General features: G+C 51.7%; 1 protein-coding gene across 1 annotated transcript in view; it reads left to right on the plus strand.

Annotated features, from left to right (window-relative positions):
- The window catches only part of TRPM8 (transient receptor potential cation channel subfamily M member 8), a 59,193-nt gene extending 37,652 nt beyond the window's left edge, over positions 1-21,541 (plus strand). The window contains exons 19-25 of the mRNA XM_090269534.1: positions 166-337; positions 2,174-2,351; positions 8,616-8,806; positions 13,813-13,912; positions 14,666-14,699; positions 17,527-17,618; positions 20,844-21,541. Coding sequence (XP_090125660.1) covers positions 166-337; positions 2,174-2,351; positions 8,616-8,806; positions 13,813-13,912; positions 14,666-14,699; positions 17,527-17,577 — 726 coding nt within the window. The 3' untranslated portion in view covers positions 17,578-17,618; positions 20,844-21,541. The remainder of the gene's footprint in view (positions 1-165; positions 338-2,173; positions 2,352-8,615; positions 8,807-13,812; positions 13,913-14,665; positions 14,700-17,526; positions 17,619-20,843) is intronic.
- Positions 21,542-23,730: the final 2,189 nt, after the last annotated feature.

A 23,730-nucleotide genomic window follows, 5' to 3' on the forward strand; every position in this document is an offset into this window, starting at 1 on the left:
CCCAGACCCAAAGGTGATGAGGGCCATTTTTTTAAAATCAGTGAGCCAACGCTGGGTGGTCACTTAGATTTCCGGGGCCCTGGAACCTCGCTCTCTCTGTGGTCAGCTGAGCGGGCCCCCGGCCCTGACACCATCCTGACTCAGCTCTGCGTCTTCCCTTGACAGCTGGTTGACGTGTTCTTCTTCCTGTTCCTCTTCGCTGTGTGGATGATGGCCTTCGGTGTGGCCAGGCAAGGCATCCTCCGGCATAATGAGCATCGCTGGAGGTGGATATTCCGCTCCGTCATCTATGAGCCCTACCTGGCCATGTTCGGCCAGGTGCCCAGTGATGTGGACGGTGAGCCTGACGGGGCCTGCGTGGGGACAGCTGGGAGGAGGCTGTTGCTTCCGGAACCAGCCTCCAGGGCTCCCCGTTATGACCCTCAGGGCTGTCTTGCAAGCACGTGGCCTGAGTTGGGCCAACACCAGGGAGTGACCACTACCCCTCAGACTTTTTCTTTGCTCCCGAACAGAATTTTGTGTCTGCCTTGGAAGCTGGTGCCTGCCATTTCGGTCTGTAATTTTTAAACTTAAAAAACAAACGACAGAGAAAACCCCAGTGTTTCTTATATTTTCAGCAGCGATGCGGCCATTGAGAGCAATACGCGTCCTGAGCTCAGAAATGAGTGTTGTGAGTGGTGCTCTCTAACGTTGCTGGGCGCCCACTTACTGAAAAAGAGCAATATTGAAAATTTTGCGTGAGAACCTGTAATTTAAACTTCCAACATCCTCTGCTGCCAACCCGTCCTGGGAGGCAGGCTCCCGGCGGCACAGATGGCGTGACAGCCCCTCCCAGGTCACATCAGGGCGGGGAGGGGCCCGTGCAGACGGGCGTGGGTCAGGACAAGCTAAGGCGTCTTTGGATGCCGACAGTGGCCGGGGCTTGTCGTGTCCTGATCTCCTGGGGAAAACAATCCCGCAGCCCTCCTGCAGTCTCTGGGCTGCTTCTGCTGAGTCTCGTTCAACGTCTGAGAAGAAGCTCTTTTCCCATGCGGTGGCGGAAGGGCACCTCGCTGTCCTTATTCCGCATCTGCCCACTGAACTCGCCGTTTTCCATAAGTGAGCGCGACTTGTCCTCACGAGAGCCCACCACGGGGCTTTGGTCCTACGGGAGGAGGCTCACGGTACCCGCAAGGGCAAGGGAAGGGGGTTCACGTCACGGCCGCCTGTGAGCCTGGGAAGCTCTCGCCTTCTCCGTGTCTCTCGGTTCCATCACAGCAAACCCAGCAGTGTCTTCCCTGCGGGGCGTGGCACCCGGCAGCACCCCTCACTCACACGCAGACAAGGTCCCTAGCCCGGGGCCCCGTGCCAGGCCCCCCGCTGTCTGCCCTGCGACTTCTCAGCACGTCCCAGCGAACCGCTCCATCCTCCCCCGCAGGCTCGGGCTTCCTCCAAGGGCCCCGTTCTAGGCCCTGTCACCGCCATTCACATGGTCGTGCAAACCCGAAGCCTCAGCGTCACGCCCTGGGTGCCTCCCAGGGTTTCATCTGCTGCATCCAGTTCGTCAGCCACTTTTGCTCATTTTCGTCTGCTGACTTTGAAATCCAGCTACTTTTACCTTCCCCACCGACAGAGCCTGAGCCACCCTGCCTGCCTGCCTGCTTGGCTCTCGGCGGTGCCCCCTGCCCCATTCCCTCCTGCTGCTTGTCCCCTGTGCCGCAGCCAGAGCAATGCTCCGAAGAGGATGTCCTGTGTCATTCCTCCGCATAAGGCGGTCTAACGGCTGCCCGTTGTTTTTCGTGGGAAGAGGAGACACCTCCCTCCTGAGGGAGCTCTTCCTGGGGAGCCGCCTCCGTTCTGCCTGCAGAGCGCACGTGCGTGTCCTTCTTAGCGCTTCTCACGGGCTGACCCTTCAAGCTTGTGTGGTTGCTTCTCTGCCTGTCCAAGGGGGCTGGCAGCTCCCTGAGCGCCAAGACCGTGTCTGCCCGGCCTTCTTGCCACCTCCTGTCCCTGTGAAGTCCCCGGCTCCTACTAGCTGCTCAGTAAACACTCATCGAGTATATGAACGTGTGACGCCAAGGCACCCCCTTGTTCGCATAAAGTGCCCTAGAACAGGGCCCACCGCCTCGTATGATCCCGGTCGTGTGACTCCCCGGGGTGGCCTCACACTGCCCCTCGGTTTGCGCCTCCGCAGGTACCACCTACGACTTCGCGCACTGCACGTTCACGGGGAACGAGTCCAAGCCGCTGTGCGTGGAGCTGGACGAGCACCGCCGACCGCGGTTCCCCGAGTGGATCACCATCCCCCTGGTGTGCGTCTACATGCTGTCCACCAACATCCTGCTGGTCAACCTGCTGGTCGCCATGTTTGGGTGCGTGCTCCGTCGGGTGTGTGCCAGCCTGGGCCGCGGACGCGGGGGTGGGGGGGCGCCGGAGGGCCTGGGAGCAGACCCGCGAAGGCCACCCTTGGGGAGCTTACGTGAGCGCTTTGGGGGATAGGGGGTCTGAAGGGGGTGGGGCCTTACAGGGTCTACATTAAAAATACAGCGCGTCCCCGTTAGCGGTGCCAGAAGTTTGTTTGACACCAGAGACTGGAACAGCCTCCGGTACATCCAGACTCTGTGTGTTTAACGCCCGGTTCGTAATGTCCCCGAGCGTGGTGCGGCGCGGTTGGCGTGACGGTGACAGCGTGCAGTTCTCCGTGGAACTCAGGGGTGCGGATTCTAGGGCTCAAAGGACTCAGCCTTTATTTACCTGCTGCTTTAGGAATTTCAGTTTAAATCCAAATAAAGAGTCGGGAGAGGGTCTCCTTTGGGGCTTCTGTCTCCCGAGGCCGAGGGAGAACAGAAGTGACGTCTGAAATACTTTCATTGCCTTCGACAGTTCTTCTGAATGCATTTGGAAAGTTGTCGTTTTCATGTCCCCTCATCTTTCTTAGGAGCGTTTCAGAGGGTCCCCTATGGTGGGTTCAGTGGGAGGCCTTCGTTTTGTGCTGTGGCTTTTAGGTAGGTAGTCATTTTGAGTACCTGAATCCTGGCATAGACAGACAGACAGACACTGGCAACAGGATGCAAATTAAAAATTATTTGTTAAACTTTGAGGTGGAAGAGAAACCCTTGGAGGGGGCTGGGTGGGGACACGTGCCTCTGGGGACGTCGCCCACGGGAGGGGCTGGGCAGTGAGTAGTCACCTGGCTTTGCCGTGGGCAGAGAGGTCTTCTGCCAGCACAGTCTCCGCACTGCGGCCACATGTGTGTTTCTGAGAGGTTGCCACTCTGCTGAGACTCGTGAAAGGGCTTCAGTGTTTCCCACAGCAGTCAGGGTAGATTTCAGGCTCCCCAGCCTCTCCCCGGGGCTTTCTGTGACCTGGCCTTTGAATACACCTTCAGGCTTGACCCCTGCTGTCTGTCCTGGGCAGGCACCACACGTCTGTCTGTCCCTGAGCAGGGTGATCTGCCACACCTGAGACTTTGATGAATGAACGCTGGGCCCTCTGTCGGGATTACCTGCTCAATCGCGACTTCCTCCTGCCCTGTTCCTGCTTGCCCTTTAAGGAATCAAGCATCGTCCTTCGCCCAGGGGGTCCCTGGAGACCTCCCACTTTCGGCAGAGACTCCTTGGGCAGCCAGCACAGTGGCAGCCTTCCCTCCTCCCAGGCAGTGAGTGCTGGAGGACGGCGCTGTGCCTGTCCTCAGCACCTGGCCTTGGTGGGGTTGCTCACTGAACGGACAGAACAGTTCTTCCCTGTGTTTATTTCATCTGTCAGCATTAGGAGCTTAGAGGCTGGGTCTGTCGCTTACTGAGAAGCGTCAATGGCACGTGACAGCCCAGGGAGGGACTCATCACACAGATTTCTCTTACCTGTCTGGTGCCAGGTGCCCAGGCCACCAAGATCGCATGACTGTTGTCCCACAAGAATGTAAAGAGGGCGTGTGGGACCCTCCTCTGCCCCTGACTGCTGGCCAGGGAAGGACTGAGCAATCCAGAAGCCCGTGTGGCTCACAGGAAGCTAGACAATGCCATGCTGCAGAGGGTCCCCAGGTCTGGCTGTGCAGAGGCAGGGGGCAGGTGATGGGCGATTCCGTGTCCACGGGAGAGAGCAGGGAAGGGAGGACCAGACAGGGAGGAACGGGGACGCTTGGGGCTCTGTTTTACAGTCGTAACCTTTCCTGTCGGCCTCCACATCCGACACGGGAGATTCCCTGTAAAAACCCACCGCTAATACAACCCCTGCAGAAAAGAAACAGGCAGGCCGACCGTGCCCAGTGCCCAGTGCCAGGACTGCCGGGCTCCACGCATGTGGTGGGTCTCGGTGAGGCACAGAAAGGATGGCTCCTCAGGCGTTCCCAAGGCTGTGTGTTGTGACCTGCTTTCCAAAGCCACGCCTGGCCCGAGACACACCTGTACCCTGTTATCTGCATTACAATCAGTGGTTGCATTTGGAGCGGGGAGGGGCCGGGGCCCAGCCTGTCCGTTCCAGGTCAAGGACGCACTCAGTGTCTGTGGCCCTGGCCACACTGCTGTCCCTCTTGCCTGTGTCCATCCGAGGCTTGGCCTTAGGTCCCCGCCCCACGAGGCCCAGGCCGTGGTGGCTGCACCCACTGTCTCCCCTTCACTGCTGGAGTGTGACAGCATGGGGATGTGCCATCCCTCGGGGGGAACTCAGGAGCCCCCAGAGCGGCCCCCTTGCGGTCCTTAGGCTGAAAGGTCAGAACCTGGTTTCTGGTAGGTGTTCTACGCTTCCCCCACCTGCTGACGGCCCCAGGCTGTGACCCCTGCCTGCGGATGCACAAGCTTAAGCCCAAGGGAGCGAGATGTGCGCACAGTCAGGGCCTTTCACTCAGTGCCCTCTGCTCCCCAGGTGGCGCTCAGCAGGGGCAGGAAGCGCACGCACACACCTGTGGTAATTCTCCACTGAAATGATCAAGCACAGGCCCCGGGTGGCTTAGCAGGGGCATGGAGTGACGCCCAAGTCCGTAAATGACCGGGTCATCTTCACACAGAGCTGTGGCGCCTACAGGCACCGCGTCCTGGAGGCAAATCCACCCCAGGCGTTTCTTCTGAATGGGACTCTGCCAACGTGCCCTGGTCTGGGGTAATGTCTCAAAACAAAATAGATATTTTTAGTCTTAGGAATAACATATGTGCGTCATGAATATGCAGAAAAGTAGGAAAAAAGAAAATCACACAGCAACAGTCGAAAGGAGGCGATTGAAATGGAGGGGGGAGGGGAAAAACAGCAGATGATTGTAATAGTGGCCAATAGCTACACGGAGTGGCCTTTTCTCACGTTGGGCACACCCAGGTGCGACCCCCTTTAATTATTACGCCTTTGGGTAGGTGTGGCCTTATTATCACTTATGAATGAGGAGCTAGAGACGGAGAGGCCAGAGCTGCTGGTAAGGGAAGAGATAGGCTCAGAAACATGGTAATGTAATGTGCTATCATATAATGTAATGTAATATACTATCATACGTAAGCGGCATGAAAAGGCTACTTACAAGGCCCTGTGCTACACAGAGAACTGAGTCATTGACTGTGGCGGGTGTTGGGGGCAGGGCAAGGACCTGCAGCAGCCGGCACAGGTGCCATTTGCTCAGAGGACCCCAGGCCTGGAGCCCAGAGCCCGGCCAGGGAGGGAGACGTGGGGAGCTAAAGGTCGTCTCTCTGGGGGGAATGCACAGCCTGGACGGCAGGCAGGGCGGCGGGGACCAGGTGATGGAGAGTCTTTTAGGCCACATCACAGGATGTGGAGATTTCCCTGTAGGTGGAAGGTTTTTTTTTTTTCCCTTTCTTAAAAATTTATTTATTTATTTGTTTGTTTTTTATTATTTATTTATTTTCAGAGAGAAGGGAAAGGGGAAAGAGAGGGAGAGAAACATCACTGTGTGGTTGCCTCTCACTCCCGCCCCCAACTGGGGACCTGACCTGCAACCTAGTCATGTGCCCTGACTGGGAATCGAACCAGCGACATGTGTGGAGGTCATGACACAGGACTGTGGCGCCCTCTTAGCTGTGTTACTCTGATAGCAGTAAACTGAATTGAGTTAGCCCTTCAAACACCAGTGCACCAAGATCTCCGGTTGTCTCTTACTGGTGGTTTCAAACCTGCTTTTTGTGATGCTGCAGATCTGTAGGGGCTCCGGGAGGCAGGGAACACTTTATAACCTGCCTGCCAGGGCGTCACGAGGGTGCAAGGAGTCAGGGTCACGGGGTCAGGGGCAGGGCTGGATGGAGCCTGCCGGCCTGTGGGCAAGGAGTGACAAACGAAAAACGCCTGAGATCTGAGAAACGCTTCGTTGGGGAGGGGTTTACCTGATTGAATTCTAGCTGCCAAGGCTCTCGTGTTTCCATTTTTTCTAGAATTCGGCCATCGTTCCAGCACCTACTTTTCCTTCGTGAATTTTTTGCAGACTTTTCATTCTGGTCTATTGAGCAATCTTTCTATTTTGGTTTTTACTACCAAATGGCTTTAATTGCTGCTTAAAAAACATAATTTTAACATCTGTTGTACCAGTTGCCCTCATTATTCTTATTCAGACTTTCCTGGCTTGTCTTGTGTATTTGATCATATGGAGGCGCCTAAGCCTTGTCTTCTGAAATCCCTTTTCTTTCTGCTTCAAAAAAAAACATCTTGTGAATTTTATGGCGATGATGTTAACTTTGTAGGATCATTTAGGGGGAGCTGGCGTTTTTAAAAAATGATATCTTACCATCCAGAAAAAAATGGTGTGATTCTCCATTTATTCATTCATGTATAATTTCTCTGTGATATTTTAAGGTTTCATTCACTTGAATCTGGCAGATTTTTGTTACATTTTTTCTAGTCATTTTTGTTGTAGATGAGATATTTTTTCCTAATAAATATATTTTTCAATAATTACCCTCCTCCACGTCCCAGGGGGTGTGGCTGAGCTAGCTGATTACCGGACGTTAATTAATACCCCAAAGCCGCTTTGCATAAATAGCGCCTTTCCAGGTTGGTGGTGTGAGGTCTGTTTATTCATGGAGGGTGATTCCTGTTTGCCCAGGAAAGGAACACGGCTCTCTGGGCGCCCCTGGGCCCTGAGGTGCAGAGGGAAGCCCTTTGCAGCCACCCAGTTTTCCTGAGGAGCAAAAGAAACAGTGGAATCAGGTGGAGTTCTTCAAAGTAGTGAATTGTACCAATGCGAAACTGTTTCTATGGGCCCTGGCCTAAATCCATTCTAGACCAGGGATGAGTGGCTTTTTCTCTAAGGTCCAGTGAGGGCCTTCACTTCGGCCAGATGTAATTTATATAGTGAGATTGCAATCTCACTATATAAAGTTTGTGCCTAATTATTATATAGGCATGCCCGGAAGAAGTCCAGCCATTGCTAATATAATGAGAAGGGTTTGTGCCACATCAGTGTAACCTGGCAGCCGAGGGGAGTGGACTGGAATGCACATCAGTGAACAGTGACGACTTCACTGTACTAGTCAGTGGGGGTGGTAGATGCAGTTGAGTGAGCACATGTACCGTGTGGCCGTCACATTCAAAATGACTGAAAGAGTAGAGAAACAAGTCTGCACCAGATTTTGCATTAAGCTTGAACATCCTCCGCGGAAACTATTCAGATGGCTCAGAGGCTACTGCTGTGGGCACCTGGTGACTGGCAGCTTCATCACGACAATGCGCCCGCTCATGCATCACGTCTTGTGTGGAGATTTTTGGCAAAACATCAAATCACCCAGGTGACTTAGCCCCTACAACCCAGATATGTTGCCCTGTGACTTGACTTTTCCCAAAACTAAAATCATCTTTGAGAGGAAAGAGATTTCAGACCATTGATGAGATTCAGGAAAATACAATGGGCCAGCTGATGGCGGCTGGGAGAACTGTGTGAGGTCCCGGGGTGCCTACTTTGGACGGGACTGAGGCGTCGTTGTCCTGTGTACAGTGTTTCTTGTATCTTCTTCAATAAATGTCTCTATTTTTCATATTAGATGGCTGGATACCTCCTGGACTGACCTCGTATGTGTTTTCCCAACATATAAAAGTTAGTCATAAACATACTTCTTCATGGCTGCCTAATGGAATCACACTGATTCACCGTAGCATGTGAGGCATGTTTGTAGTGGCGAACACTCGGGGTGTTCCGCTCGGCTGTGCTCTGACGAACAGCCCCGTGTGCGTGGCCACTCACATACTGTCTGCGCTCTGCATCTCCTTGGTCCGGGGTGAAGTTTCCAGAAGCAAAGTCACTGGGTCAGAGGGATGAAACGTCTTTAAGGCCCTTGGGACATGGGAGGGCATATTATTCCTTAGAGAGTCAGCCCCTTGGGCCTCTTTGTATCAAACATAATACCTAATAGACGAATGAAGAAAGAGACTCCTGGAAAGGTCCTGAAATAAAAATAATTGTAGAGTTTTGGCTATGATTGAAAAGGGAAGAAAGAAACAAAAACCAAAAGCCAGCGACCACGGTGACGCTGCTTGGCCTGGAGGGTGCGTGGTGCGGAGCGGTTCCGGCCCGACCCCAGTGTGGACTGTCTGTCCTGGCCGGACTCGAACGCTCAGGGTCCGGGCTTCAGGCCAGCAGCACCGGGCTTGGCAGTGAGCTGACAGGCACGGGGGAGCCCAGGCTTGACCTTGTCTCCCGCTTCCGCCCCCGCCAGCTACACCGTGGGCATCGTGCAGGAGAACAACGACCAGGTCTGGAAGTTCCAGAGGTACTTCCTGGTGCAGGAGTACTGCAGCCGCCTCAACGTGCCGTTCCCCCTCGTCATCTTCGCCTACTTCTACATGGCGGTGAAGAAGGGCTTCCGCGGCTGCCGCAAGGGGAGACCCGTGGAGGCTTCGGTCTGCTGTGAGTGGCGCGCCCCCGTGGGCTTGGGATCGGAGGCGGGGACTGACCTCAGGCGGGGCGGGCTGGGTTCACGGCTAAGCGGGAAGGGCTTGCTCAGCTGCCTCCTGCTCATGTCTGTCTGTCTGTCTGTCTGTCTGTCAAGCTTGGGCGTCGGGCCAGCCAAGGAATTCATTACGCATGAGAAAGAGTAGATTGAGACCTGGTGTTCATCGGCTAGGGTGGCTCTATTCAGCGGGGTAACTTCAGGACGGACATAACGATCGTGTAAATAGTATGTTGAACAAGCATGTTATATGGGATGGTGGCAAGCCATGACTTCGCTCTTGCTGCCCTTGGCTGCTGTGAAATCGATTCTCTGGGTGATGTTGGCTTTGCTGTCAGCAGGGCTCATGACATTTCCGGTCGCCCTGAAGGAGTTAGAAAGCTTCCAATGACTTTACTTGATAAAATAGTTTCAACTTAGGAATTAGAATGTACAGTCCAATGTATGGACCAGCCCATGCATCACCACTCTGAGGGGAGACTCCCCCTGTGTGCTCACCTCCTTTCTGCTGGTGGAGCTGTCAGGAAGGGGGACTGTCTGCTTGTCCCTGTCTTCTTTCTGACTCCCCTGCCCCCCCACCCCCCACTGCTGTTGCGGACCCTTGGCCCAGGGAGGGGGGAGGGTAAAGAGCAGACCGTCCCTTGTAGAAACAGTGGCCCTGTTCGAGGCTGGGTCCATGCCCTCTGGCCTGGCATGTGTTGAACACTGATCCTTTGATGTGTGGGCACTTGGGGGGTCCTTCAGTGGTTGCCTGGCTGGCCCCTGTCACTGTGGCCCCCGATGTGTGGTGCTTTCCCTGGAGGCTGTGCCCCCCAAGCCTCTGGTTCCAGGGGTCTATTCTGTACATGCTCCCTTTGGGGGACCCACTTCCTTCATGTCTGCAGGCCAGTTTGTCCTCTCTCCTGTGGTCACCCACCTCCTCAGCCCTGACACACTCGGGGTTGCAGGCAGGTCTCTCCCCGGCTCCTCTCCTTTCCCCTGCTGCGGAGCCAGGGTCTCTTACCCTCAGATTCCCGGTCACACCCTGGCCACCTGCCCCTTTGGCTGCAGGGAGCACCTGTCCAGCTCACTTTGCCACATCAGGCTAGGTCTTCTCAATACCAGACCCCAGAGCCACAAAGCAAGAAATGATGACCTAAGTCACGACGCCCACATCACAGCGCTGCACCCCTTTGCTGACTGAACTTGTTTTCCTCAACCGGAAGTGAACCAAGGTGCCCCCAGGTCACCCCGTAAAGGGATGCCTCGCAGATGCTGGCACTCCTTCTCGTGACTTGGGGAGGAGCAGTCACTTTGGAGTTTGGGGGACAGGGGAGGGCCTTGACATGCGTGCCCACACTGGAGCACTAATGGTAAAAAAAATAGTAGGTGTTGCGGGCAATTTGGGAAGAGGGTGATCGAGGCAGAACCCCGTACAAATGACCAGAGGAACACGGGCAGGCCGCTCTGGTCTCCGTATTGGCTGTGCCAGGCGCTGCGCTGCCCGGGGCGGCCGGCGTGTGCTTGTGTTTCCCTCTGGTCTTCTCGCTGCTGCTCCCGACGACATGGCCCCGGCTGCCCTCCGTGGGGTCGCGTTTCATGCCGGGAAGATCGTTCCTGTCACTTCAGTGTAACCCAAATATTTAGATGATCCAGGAAGCAAAATATGAATTTTACTAACCTACACAATGAAGAAGAATTTAACTTGCTAGGAACCATCATTTTTTTTCTGTGGAGGCAAGATACCCATGAATATGACCTTCGATATGGGTCAGAATGCACTTCTCTGCTGTCCCTGGGCCTCGATCCCCTCACGTCTGGCTTTTGGGATGTAAATGTGCCAGCTTCACGTCACAGGTTCAAGGATCCCCATCATCACTTCTTTTAGCAGCATTATTTCAAGACATAAGTGATACCTTGGGGATGTCATTCGCTGCCACACCTATGTGACTGCTTTTTCTATTGAAGAAAAGTGTTTTGACAGATTGGATGAGCTGTTGCCTTTCTGCCCATTATCTTGCCTTGGAAGACAGAGTGAGTCATTTCAGACTAATTGAATGGGAAGCCTTGATATCAGAGGTGGGGATCGGAAGTGGGGGGCTGGAATTTGTACTCAACGACCGTGCCCGAAGGTCAGAGGCACATGGTGACAGGTCTCAGAACCATTTTTGGCTGTCCGGAGACCACGTCACAGAGGATGAGTGTCTCAGGACCCAGGGGACGGCTCAGGGGACCATCTTGGCCCTCAGATTTGGAGGCAAATGCAAAGCAAATATAGGAAGTGAATTGCCAACCGAGACTCTAGCAACAGTTTTTGTTTTTTTTTTTCCCTGAATGGTTTCGGAGAAAAAACAAGGGTAAAAGGTACAAGGAGGAAGATTTGGGTTCAGTGGAAACCAAAAACGATTAGTGTTATCTGGATGAAAATGAGTAGCTGGGTGAGGCAGTGGGTGCCTCATCCTGGTGGGATTCCGGGTGGGGGTGGGCAGGCGGGGGGCTGCGTGGGGCGAAGGCCCACTCTCCGGAGGTGCGCGGTGCTCAGTCCAGGACCGGCAGTCCCAGGAAAGCCCGTGTGTGGGTGGGGACAGATCAGTCCTCTGGACACAGTGGCGGTTGAGCAGGCAGGACAAATGCACTGTGTTCCCTCAACACTCAGGGACTAAGCACAAAGGGGAACAGAAAAATGGAAACTAGTCCCCCGTTTGGCCAGCAAATGGACACGAGCATCAGCCCGAGGAAGCAAACAGAGAGGCCAGGGGTGGCCCGCGGAGCCTCCGCCTGGCTCCCTCACGGGCCCTGGGCGGGCGATGGCCTGACAGGTGGGGAATCCGGCGGTGCGAACTATTGACATCCTCCTTCTCCAAACGCTCCTCACTCTCAGGAAGGGCTAAGGGACAGGGACGGCCACTGGAGGAGAGGCTCCTTCCCTGCACACGGAGCAGCGATGGCGGGGGCGGGGGGCCTGGGGCCAGGAGTCCCCGGAGACTCCCCGCTCACGGGTTTCTCCTCTGAGACCTCTCGTTCCAGAAACCGCAGCACCCCGTGGTTGCCACAGTCTCTCCCGGTCATTCCTTTCCTGAATTCTCTTTGCATTTCCCTCCAGTGATGGGCAAGTTGCAGAATTGAAGCTTGGAATTGCTCTTCTTCGGAGAAAAATGCAAGTTTTTTTCAAATAACTTTAAGAAAAGATAGGATCAAAACTTCCATTTCTGGTGATGTCTTTAAGCAATAAAAAAGTGCTACCCAGTAATTATATTTTTATAAAAGATTGAAAAGTAATTCATATGTATCAACAGAACTATAGAAAAGTATAGGAACGCACAAATAAAGAGAGCAAAGGCAAAATGTAACCACCATCCACAGATAAATATCATTAACATGCTGGTATTTATTCCCTAGTCTCTTGATCTATGCATATACGTTCATAATCAAACTTGGGCACTTAACTAATAATACATCAATCATTTTCCAAATCTATAAATTGCATGACAATTTTTAACTGGAATATTCCAACGTATCAACGTACCCTAATTAATTTTTACCAACTTCTTGTTGTTAAGTGTGTAGATTTTTCAACTCCCTTGTTCTCCTAGAGTATTATGATAAACAATGCTGTGCGTTCATTATTGTGCACATCCTCAGATCTATTTCTAGAAGAGATATTTCTAGACAAAGAGTTTGTTTCTGTTTAAGTCTTCTGATATTGTCTGGCCCCTTGCTGTCCCCGTTCCCCGAGGCTGTAACAATGATTTTCCAGCATCTGGGGAGCCTGTTTATAGTCGTTACGGGAGACACTGCTGCTTTGTGGTTCGGCTGGTTACAATGCTCTGTCGTAGTTTCCACTAGCGTTTCCTTGCCTGATAGAGTTGGGTGATTTTTCTTGGTCATTGGTCATGCTTGCCCCGTGGCCATCGGTGTACAGGACTGTCTTGTCCTTGCTGTGCTGGTGGTTAAGGACTCGGCTTGGGCTTGACCGTCCATTTTAATGAGAGGAAAAGACACTGGAAACGACATCGCTGGGAAAAATACAATGGAAGGCAATTCGGTTAGGAATTATCTTCTGAAGTGAATAACCACCATTTAAAAATAAATCTGAAAAAAGAAAAAAGTGAGAAAAGTAAAGAAAAGAAACAAATCTGTATTTTCTATAACAGGATTTGCTTCAGACCGGCCACCTGCATTAGGGCTCTGTCTGACGCCCAATTCATTCTTTGAAATCCAGGAAGAGTCTATCATTCTCCCTAAACTCTAACATACGGAGGAGCACATCTGTAAGTGAAAACTAGATACGTTTGTTCCAAACAGACATCTGCACGAACGTGGGATCGTGGCCGTCCATGGCCATGAAACCCAGGTGGCCTGCTGCTCCGTGCTTTTTGCTTGCTGTCCACCTGCCAGGCGAGGCACTGCGGGGACCAGAACCGAGCCCAGGCCCAGTGCGCAGCGGCTCCAGGGTGTCCTTGGAGGAAAGGATGAGACACAGAATTTCCCTGGAGCCCTGCGCCCGGACCGCCCCCCTCAGGAGGGCGAGGATGGTGCCAGGCCTTATCTGCCTCTCCTTCAAGGTTCCTGTGTCCATCTTAGGTTGAGGGCAGGCAACCCACTGGCAATTACTTAACAGCATAATTGGGGTGACATTTTTATGTCATCCAGATGGAAGAGGAACACAATGAAAAGAGAATCACATTCACTAGTGAGGTGGTTGTGCAGAGTCACAGAACAGGCTTCAGGTCGCCCTCTGTTTAGAATAAAGATCGCATCCCCATTTCCTGGCGGCTGTGCCCCTGCCTCACGCTACCAAGACGTTCACTAACACCCCGTCTCTCGGCTGCTGTCACAGAGTCAGTAGCTTGAGTCACATCAGCTGCGCTGGACGCACCGTAGTCTCCCGGCCCCAGCATCACACACTGCACAGCAGGTGTTGGTTCAGGAACCAGGGGCACATGAAACAATTTGAATGTCTTTCTTTGCCTTGTTATTCAAGGTTTCAAGAATGAAGACAACGAGACGCTGGCATGGGAGGGTGTCATGAAAGAAAATTACCTCGTCAAGATCAACACGAAGGCCAGCGACACCTCAGAGGAGTACGTCAGCCCTTCATCTCTGCGCTGCAAGGTGCCCCTCGTGTGCCAGCTGGCAGGACCGAGGGGGCTCTGTCAGGAGAAGTCACAGCGGGGAGCAGCAGCACCAACCTATCCCACCCAGGCAGTAAATGCGGGCCAGCCCTTCTGGAAGGCGCAGAGCCACCAGCCTGCTGTCCCCATTGTCCTCCAGGGCCCTGGGGGAGAGAGCGGTGTTTGGAGCCTGCAGGGCAGGGCCTTGGAACCAGGTGACCAGAGTGGCGGTCCCCTTGCTGTGGTTGCAGAGGCAGATTCAGGGAAGACCCTCAGATAATGGGCAATGAGCGTCACCCGGCAGGTGCCGCCCCCGCGTGTCTGTGATGAGGAGCAGAGGTGTTAGAAGATGGGAAATCCATCTGATTGATGTGTTACAGACTGTCCCGGAGAAGTCCCCAATGTCCTTCATGGGTCACGTGGAGTGGTTACAGACGATCGGCCCCTAAGTCCATAGATGTCTCCGTTTCTGGGCTCTGAGACCCTGGTGTCAGAAGGGGGGGGACCAGCCTTACAGCCCAGGGAGCTTCTGTTTGCTGTGCTTCTAACGGGGGCAACAGTGGGGTTCTGCTTCGTGGGGGTTCAGGAAGAAAGGAAAACAGTCCATGTAGCTGACATTGATTTAGTTGCGAATGAAAATGATCTGTATTTTGTTTTTGAAAAGACTGGAAAATGGAGTTTAATCTCTCTTCCCCCCCCCCCCCCCCCCCGTCTTCCCTGAAGAATGAAGCATCGGTTTCGACAGCTGGATACAAAGGTACAGTTTTGTTTATAGTTTAAGAAATATTATTTTCATCTCTGTTATCTTTGAGCTTTCAGCAGGAGGCCAGTGGTTATGGTCCAAAATTAAAGAAGTTTATTATTTAAAAAAAATAAACACGACTCTGACCACTTTCAGCTTTCTCCGCCCAGCGGGTAGGGTCTGCGTGCTGGAGTGGAGTTGTTGCTCGGAGGATCAGCCCCCAGGGGACAGTCCCGAAGTCCCATTTCCATGATGTCTGACACCTTGTCTATCTTACCCAGGATGGCTATCTCCCTCTCAGCTGTAGAGGCAGGTGTAAGATGCTGGCAATTCCAGGAGCCCCAGAGAGGCCCAGGGGAGCGGTTTGGGGGCCCTGAAGCCTCTGTGCCAGGCTTGGAGGCCACTGTGGTTGGTCACCTATTAAACTGAGGGGCACTGCAGACGCACGGATACGCACGCGGACATGGGGCAGAGGAGAGCGGGCCTGGATGTGGCACGATGTCCCTTCCACCAGGCTCTGCTGATCAAAGCAGTCCCAGGCCAGCCCGGATTCTGGTGGGAGGTGGGGGGCAGCCACCCGTTGCTTGGTGTGGGAGCGGCACATGCGGACGGGGAGAGAGGACGTGCTGGCGGCCATCTTTGGAGACACGCCATCATACAGTAGTGTATCTTCTGAGGTGGTTTTGCTGCTGATTTTTAATTGAGGGGCCAGGAAGGCTCCTATTTTATTAGAGTTGAGTACTCTGCACGCGTGATCATGCTGGGACGTATATCATGATCCTAACAGCGGGGAGGGAAAAGGAAAATGCTGGATATTTTTAAAGATCAGAAAAAAATTTAGAGACTGTTAAGAGAATGTGGGGCAGGAGCAACAGGGGACCATATTCTAAGATGAGTCCTATTCGACACAGGTTATGTGTCATATACGGAATACGGAAAAGCTTACGTGATATATTCGCCTTTCCACATTATATATTTGTGTTTAAATATACGCTTGTATTGTCGGCTGCTTCTGGGACTAGACCCCACGACACATCAAATATACTGAGCACCTGCCATGGGCCAGGTGGTGGGCTCCGTGTGGTCACAGCAGAGGGGACCCCTGAATTTTGCGAGGGGACCCTTTGTTCAGTGGTTGGGGTGGCAGAGCATTTGAGGGCTGAATTGTGCAGGATTAGATGCATTAACGGTCTCCTCTGTGCATTCCCAGGCATTCCAGGCTGTCCGGTTTGGGGACCCCAGGAGCTAGGGATCTGTCTGGGTGCTGTGTTTATAGAGAAAACAGGCTGTGTTTTCTTCGTTGGGTTCATGTGGGTGGCTCTGAGGGAACTGGTGGAAAGTGAGCCTGAGGTGTTGGGCTGAAACTTCAAGAGCCTCGACGCTGGCCCTGCTCTGGGCGTGCAGAGGATGGATGGGGACGGAGGCAGCCATGGACAGGCAGAGAGGAGCCGGCAGGGGCCTCGGGCCTCCTGGACACCCGCTGCGTCTGGGCAGAGGTCATCGGAAACCCGGGGCACTAACTCCTAGGGCCCAGGGAGACCTCCTAACCAGTAAGGATCCAGGCAGGGGACACCGTCAGTGGGGGTCATGGGAGGTGGGGGTGAAGGCTCTCTACACTCATGTGCAAGCCAGGGTCTCCGGGCCCCTCAGAGAGGCGCCCGTGGGTTCGGTCTCCCTTGCAGGCCCTGGCTGTGAAGCTCAGCCCCTCTGCGGTTCCCCCAAGAAGCCCGCCTCCACCATCATTCTGTAGGTCTGGGGAGACCCTGGGCGGGTCCCAGGGAAGACTCCAACTGCACAGCACAGAGCCTGGGGCCTCGCCCACGGGATTTAACTACCACGCCCCCTTCTCGTCCTGCTCCCCGGCCCCCTCTCCTGTTTGTTCCCCCCTCTATCCTCTACACCTCCTCTTCTGAGCAACCAAAAAACCTACTTCCTGCCCGGAGAAAACTCAGGGATCATCCCTGGGGTCTTGGAAACTCTGAACAGCTCATTGAAGTCATTCTTCCACCGGCGAGCGCCGCGCGCTCCCAAACACCCAGAAAACAAAGGTGTTCTCCACGGACCCCGAGTCTGTGGGTGGGGACCTCCCTGCGCCTTCCTTAGTCCAGGCAGCCACTAACCCGTACGGTTTCTCTTTGTTCTTTAAAAGAAGGAAGTTAGAGGAAGAGGTTATTTTGCTGAAAATAAGCCCAAGTTAAACACAGATTTTTGCCTGCATGAGTGATACAGCAAGAGAGACACGAACGGTACAGAAACGGTGTTATGTCCATAGCTTTTATCGAGTGTGTAATTGTGGGGTCTACCTTCACACGAGCATCATGCCTCTTGTGAAGTCAACTTGTGAAGTATGGTGTATCCAAAATCATTTTATTATGCCTGTTACCGAGGTTGCTTTACCATTTATACTGTTTTGTGGTGAGGGGAGGCACTTTGTTTGCAAAAACTTGATTTATTAATATTGTATATTATTTTCATTAGTATTCTTCTACAAAAGCACAACTTTATTGGTATCTTATAATTTTTGTTAGTATTTGTTACATGTAACATTCTTTCTCAGTAGTATTTCTCTGTTGTTAAAATCTATTATTTCTATGTGGGAATCACTCGGGATTTGTGTTTGAGTAACACTGATACTACTTGAAGTAAAGGATCACTTGCTTCAGAAAGTGAGCAGGGGACAGGGTCTGAAATGTCACGTCGCTCGTTCTGTTCCACCCAGGCGTGTGCCGCCCTTGCTAATATACGAGTACACGTGTGCTTCGTGACAAAGCTATAGAGTGACCATTGAAAATTCAAAGTTGGAAGATCAATCTTAAGACCAGTTCTCTTTTTCCCCTCCAAGCTTAATGACCTCAAGTGTCTTCTGAAAGAGATCGCTAATAAAGTCAAATAAAACTCATGGACTGTCATGGAGGAAAATCTAATTACAACAAGGTAAGTCATTTTAATGGATTTTTATTTTGCTCTGAAAATGTACATATTTCGAGACGGATTCAAAATTACGGTATTTTTCTCAGTTCTTTTATTTTCACGTATTCTCAGATTTGAAAATAACGTGTTGCGTAAAACATGTACGCACTCCTGGGTTAGGGGGAGGGACAAGGGGAAGCCCCTGGTCACGTTACTTTCTGCACTAACTTCTCTGCCGCGCCCCTCTGGCTATTTTAAAAGCACCTGCGACCTATAGAGCGATTTTGCCATTAACGGAGTCAAGGTCACACTGTTCTGAGACTTTGTATTTTTTTTCTTCTTAACTCTCTACCCCTGACGTCTTTACACATTAGTGCCTGTACCTCGTTCTCCCGATACGTCCTGGGTGAGCGTTGCTGTGGGATGCAGACGCATGTGTGCGTGTTGGTATGGCCAGCAGCAGATATATACTGAGCACCTCTGATTACCATGCCTGCTTGCGTAAAGCGTCCACGGTTTTAGCCACAGCTCATTTGCACAATAACACGTAATTCGATTAGCGGGCGAGGTGGAGCCCAAGGCTTTGTCCCCTGACCTTACCATCTGCTTTGATGACATTTTCCCGTCACCTGTCCAGACTCTGAAACTGATGCGGAAAAGGCCGTGGGAGGCACAGGAAGCCGGGGCAAATGCCTGATGGGCGTTCTGGCTGGGTAGATATTTTTTGAGAAAGTGAGTTGCAAGGAATGAAAATACATTAAGATACTCCCCCCTCTTCTTGCCTTCCCTTAATATTTACTGTGTGCCTACTAAGTGCTGAGACTCAGACACTGAGTCCCACCTCTGCATTTCATATACTGTGATGTTTCTCTTCCCTGAATGATTGTGTTACAGGGTAACTGTGGCCGCCGGTTCCTTCTAGTATGTCTGGACACTCACCACTTTTCCTTGGGTTCTGACAATTATAGATCATATTAACAGGCCCTTATGGAGGGCTTTGTTAGGATAAGATAATTGCATATTTGATATACTTGGAAAGGCAGGTACAGGCTCCCGAGTTGCTCAGGAAAATAAGCTTGGCATGTTTAGAAAGAGTGTATTTCAACTCTTTCATAATGGTGGTAAGTGAAACTCACATTTTACCTTTCAATAAATTATAATTTGAGGTTTAGAACATTTGCCATTTTGTTTAAGTTATGAACTGAAATACTTTTGAAAATCAGGAAGAGATAAAACAATTATAGTGATTTTTAAAAACCATAGAGGTGTAATCAGAAAAGATCCATAATGAGATGTGTATACAGGGTATGTCCAGAAAGTATCCAGCCACGTAGTATGAAAAACAGACATTTATTGAAGATGATACAAGATACAAACATTGTCCACAGGACAATGGCACCTCAGTCCCCTTCAGAGAGGGCACCTGGGACCTCACACAGTTCTCCCAGCATCTCTTCCACTGTTGAAAACACTCTGCAAAATCCTTTGTTGGAATCGCTATCAGCTGCCCTGTCGTATTTTCCTGAATTTCATCAATAGTCTGAAATCTCTTCCCGTTCAAAAGTGATTTTAGTTTTGGGAAAAGCCAGAAGCCACAGGGTGCCAAATCTGGGCTGTAGGGGGCTGAGTTACCTGGGTGATTTGATGTTTCACCAAAAATCTCTGCATGAGACATGATGCATGAGTGGGTGCATTGTCATGATGAAGCTGCCACTCACCAGTTGCCCAAAGCTGCGGCCTTCTGAATCATCTGAATGGTTTCCACAGAGGAATGTTCAAGCTTAATGCAAAATCTGATGCAGATTTGTTGCCCTCTACTCGCTCAGTCATTTTGAATGTGACGGCCACACGGTACACATGCTCACTCAATGGTGTCTACCACCCCCACTGACTAGTACAGTGAGGTCGTCATTGTTCACGCTTGCGCCTTCCAGTCCACTCTCCTCGGCTGCCAGGCTCCATCAATGTCTCATACACTGTTTTTGTTTATTCACAATGGCTGGACCTTTTCCGGGAAGACCTCATACACTTGTGCACCTCTTAACAACCCTCATCTCCACATCTCTTCTTTTCCCCCAAATGTGCTGACTGTGAGTACAACAAGAAAACAGACTGGCTTCTTGTCAGCTTGCCCTTTGCTTAAATGTCAACGTTTATTAAAAAACGGGGAGTTCCTTAATCAGTGAAGGACAGTGAGCTGGGAGAAGGTCCTCACTGCTGTGTGACCCTCCCTGAAAGAAAGAGGACGAGAAGGAGAGCGTAGGAGACCGGTGCACCCTGAATTCTTAACCACTATGTCTGTAGAAACAATGAATCAGGCATATCCAGTCTGTTGGTACACTTCGGCCTTCTGGATATAAGAGCCCTTTCTTTTCAGGATGTTTTCTGCCAGGCAGATCCTTAAGAAGTTCACCGAAAATTCAATTTTCTAGGCAATCAGCTCCTTACTGCTAAAATGTGATTCTTCCTGTGCCTTCCTGATACTTCTCTCTCTAGAGGGATGACAGCAATCTCTCCTTGGGCAGGGACAAGGGAAGAGAATGCCAGCCCAGGTAGGAGTGACTTGGCGCCAGTGGAGAGGTGGCAGGTCTTTACCTATTGGCCCCTCTGGGCTCTTCATTCCTGCACCAGCCTTTGACCCAGTGACTTGGGATGAAATCAGCAGGTGATAGTATATATATGTCTCTTTCTCCTGCACTAAGGTTGAAGGGAAGTAAGACCCAGGGTGAGAGGAAAGCCATTTGTTTTCTCGTAGCTTCACACTTGGGACCTGAGGATCACGGAGGAGGTATGGTCCCTGGAAATTGATTAATCTCCACATAATAATTCATCGATTCTTGCATTCGCTGCACTGGAATTCTAGTTCAGGGAAAGAACTTGAGGTTCCTTTGGGAGTCATCATAAAACATCATTTCGATAAATTGCTGCGGTTTTTAACTTTCTTACCAACTCATCTTTTCATTTATGCAGAAACTACCTAGCAGATTAAGCACTTTCTGGGTCTTAACCTGGATGGCTGGCATGAGCCTCGACCATTCGGCCGTGGTCATGCGGTTCCCACTGGCACACGGGCCAGAACCCACGAAACGGTCTCGTGGCCACTTTGATACCGAAAGGAGGTCTCCGTTCTGGGTGGCACGTTTGTACTCACTACCAGCACATGCCCAGTGTATTTGGAAGCCAGTCGTGTCCCGAGAATGAGCGTCGGAACTCCGCTCCCCACACAGTGTTCTTTCTCTGCTCCTGCAGGCAACATTGGACCGCTGAGTGGGCAAGACTTCAGGGCCCCGACGCCCAGCTTTGTCCCGGAACGCAAACCGCTCGGCGACGGCCTCCATCGCCCTGCTGTGCGCAGACCGGATAATACGTGTGGCTGACTGCACCCGAGAAGATGGAGATGAAGGGAGAGCGCCCCCCACGTCTGCTCCCCTGAAGACTCCTGGCACCTCTGGGTCTCAGTGACCAGCCCTTGCTGTTGAGTTTCCAAGCCCGTTCCATCCTTTGCGCTGCTCCTACTTTGTCCCACGCCCATCGTAGAAGCACCTCTCCAGGGAACAGGAGCCTGGCCTGGCCTCCCCACTGTTTCTGTGCGGCTCCTTCGGTTTTCTTCGGTTCCCCCTTACTTTCTTTTTTGTACCACATGACTAATTAGTTGGCATATTCTTAAAAAGTCTTCCAAACCAGGCCTGATTTTAAAACATGCTGTTGCGAGAGGACCCCCCCTCTTTTCAGGAGAAACTGTTTTGTTTATGCTTTTTATCTCCAAGGAGGCAACTGAGGGGCAACCTTCCCTCTCACTTCCCTGGGAACTCCAGCTGCAGGAGGCACCCCATTCCTGACAGTGGGGCCATCACCCCCAAATGGGACCCCATTTCCAGTCGGTGCTCCTCTTTCTCCTTTTACTTATTTTTCCCATTAAACATAATTCGTGGGGATTAGAGAAAATTCAGACTATGTGAAAAAGTAGAAAGAATATAAATCATCCTGCTACCTAGAGATAACCATTGCTAACATTTCAGAATGTTTTTCCAAGTCTCCTTTTCCCTGTGGGATGGTGTATTTCCCTTTAAAATTTTTGCCTAGTGTCATCATACCACATATGCAAGTTCATAGAAGCTTTTTCGTGTAACATTTTATCAGAGATGTTTTCTGTAGAGTCGTGGTCTTCTTAAACGTTATATTAATAAGTGCATAATATTCAGTCTCAGACGAGATCTGCAATGCTGGTCATTGAAGGCTGTGTCCGTTTGGTCAGTGGAATGGGCCTCTTTGTACGTGAATCTTTCCGCCTTTGGGAAATTGCCTGTGGCTAGATGCCCGTGAACACGTGTTGACGATCCAGCCTCTAGCAAGGCTGTTTCATAAGTGCGTAGCCAATAGGAATTCTTAACTTGAGTATACGATATGAGATACATGAACCTAGAACTCTTAACACAGAATAATATATTTAATCCTTAGTGTAGGAAGAAGCCAGTACGCTTCTGTAAATATTACGGATGGTGAAGGCACTGGTGGAGAACTGGGGAGACTGTCTTATTAAACCCTCCAGCTTTCCCTGGAAGAGGGGTATCATCACCCCAAAGAGATGGGCTGGCAGTGCATAAGGCAACTGAAATGTTCATAATCAGCTTTTCCAGCTTTGAATAGACTATAAACTCAGTGGCTGAAGTAGAAAATCTTAGAAGGAAGCTATTAAAAGATCATCTAATTAGAAAAACTACAAAAGCATGAACCAAATGGGAAAATAAAAAGCTTTTTCATTCTGTTGGGGCAGCCGAGAAGGAAAGACTCCTCACAGCATTCATGCTGTTTGCAGGGAATGAGCCCACATAAAAGCTGCTTTTCTACTTAAATCCATTCATGGCTTAACAGGGAGCCAATAGGGTCGATCAGTTGACGCGTTTGGAGGCTGAAAATAGACGGGATCAAATTTACATGACAAACATTGTCAATGAATGCCATTTGCAACATTTCTCTGTTAGTGAGGAATGTCACTTTTGTGTCACCATGGCAACCAGAATGTCTGCCTTTTCCGAAGCCATCGAGAAGAGGCTTCTGTCACCTCCGTACCCACTGGAGAAGCAAAGCCCAGGGCACCGTGTGAAGACCGTGCAGAGAGAGATGACAGTCCCAGGCCTTGGCCCTCAATTCCAGTAGGAAATCTGAATAAAGTCAGTTCATTACAGGGACAGCCTCCCAGACGACAAGAGGTACCACAGTCCTTGGGGGGACCCCCTTTCGCCAACACTTGTCCCTCCATTCCTGTTCCCAGGGACTGGGTTTTGGTTACCTTAAGACATAGGCCTGTGTGCACATCAGTGTCAGCAGCGAAGGCAATTCTCTATCGACACAAAAACAATACTCATAATCTGCTCGCTCTGGGGAGAGACACGTGCAGGGTTTGAACCCGCCTGTCTGCCTGCCCCATGTTTCTGCATGATCACCCCGTGGCTTTCACATAAGAAGTCAGCGTTTTAGGTGTGGCTCATGAACGGAGCCCAGGTGCTGTGTCTGTGTGGTTCTGATGGCGGCCTGGGCACCTGTCCACGCTGTGGGCGACCCTGCAACACGGCTGCAGCGCGCGTGTTACTGAATTAAACCATGGAGGGCTTGTCCTGTGGTCTTGTCGTTCTTTTGAGAGTGCGCGAACGAGAAGGTGTGGTTCCCGGTTACATGAGCCGGCGCCTCGGGCAGAGGACTAGAACATTCTGGCTGAACGCAAGCAGACAAGGCCCCTGTGGTTCTGTTCTGGGCGGCGTGGCCAGATCTGCCCACAGCCCCCCTTTTCCTCCCCGCCCGCCCCTGGTAGGCCTCCCTTTGGGCCCAGCGGCTCCAGCTTCACTGACTCGGGGCCACAGCCTGTCACCGTCCCCTGTCGCCACCCCCAGGCCTGCCTTGCCATTGCGGAGGATACGGGGCCTTCCATCTGCTCACCGGTCCTCCCCGTGTGAGTTTGGAGCCCGATTTATAAACTGGACTGCGGCCCTGGCGGCCTGTCTCCGAGAGGGCATGGTCACAGGACAGGGGTCTGTCCCCCACTGGGGTGGGAACTCTCGTAGATGCAGTCCTGGCCTTTTTCACATTTCACTCACTCGTGCACTCAGACATTGTCATCTGGCACCTCGCTATCTGCAGG

The sequence above is a fragment of the Furipterus horrens genome, unplaced genomic scaffold (assembly GCF_987537825.1).
Source record: "Furipterus horrens unplaced genomic scaffold, mFurHor1.1.pri manual_scaffold_1, whole genome shotgun sequence".
Classification (NCBI taxonomy): Eukaryota; Metazoa; Chordata; class Mammalia; order Chiroptera; family Furipteridae; genus Furipterus; species Furipterus horrens.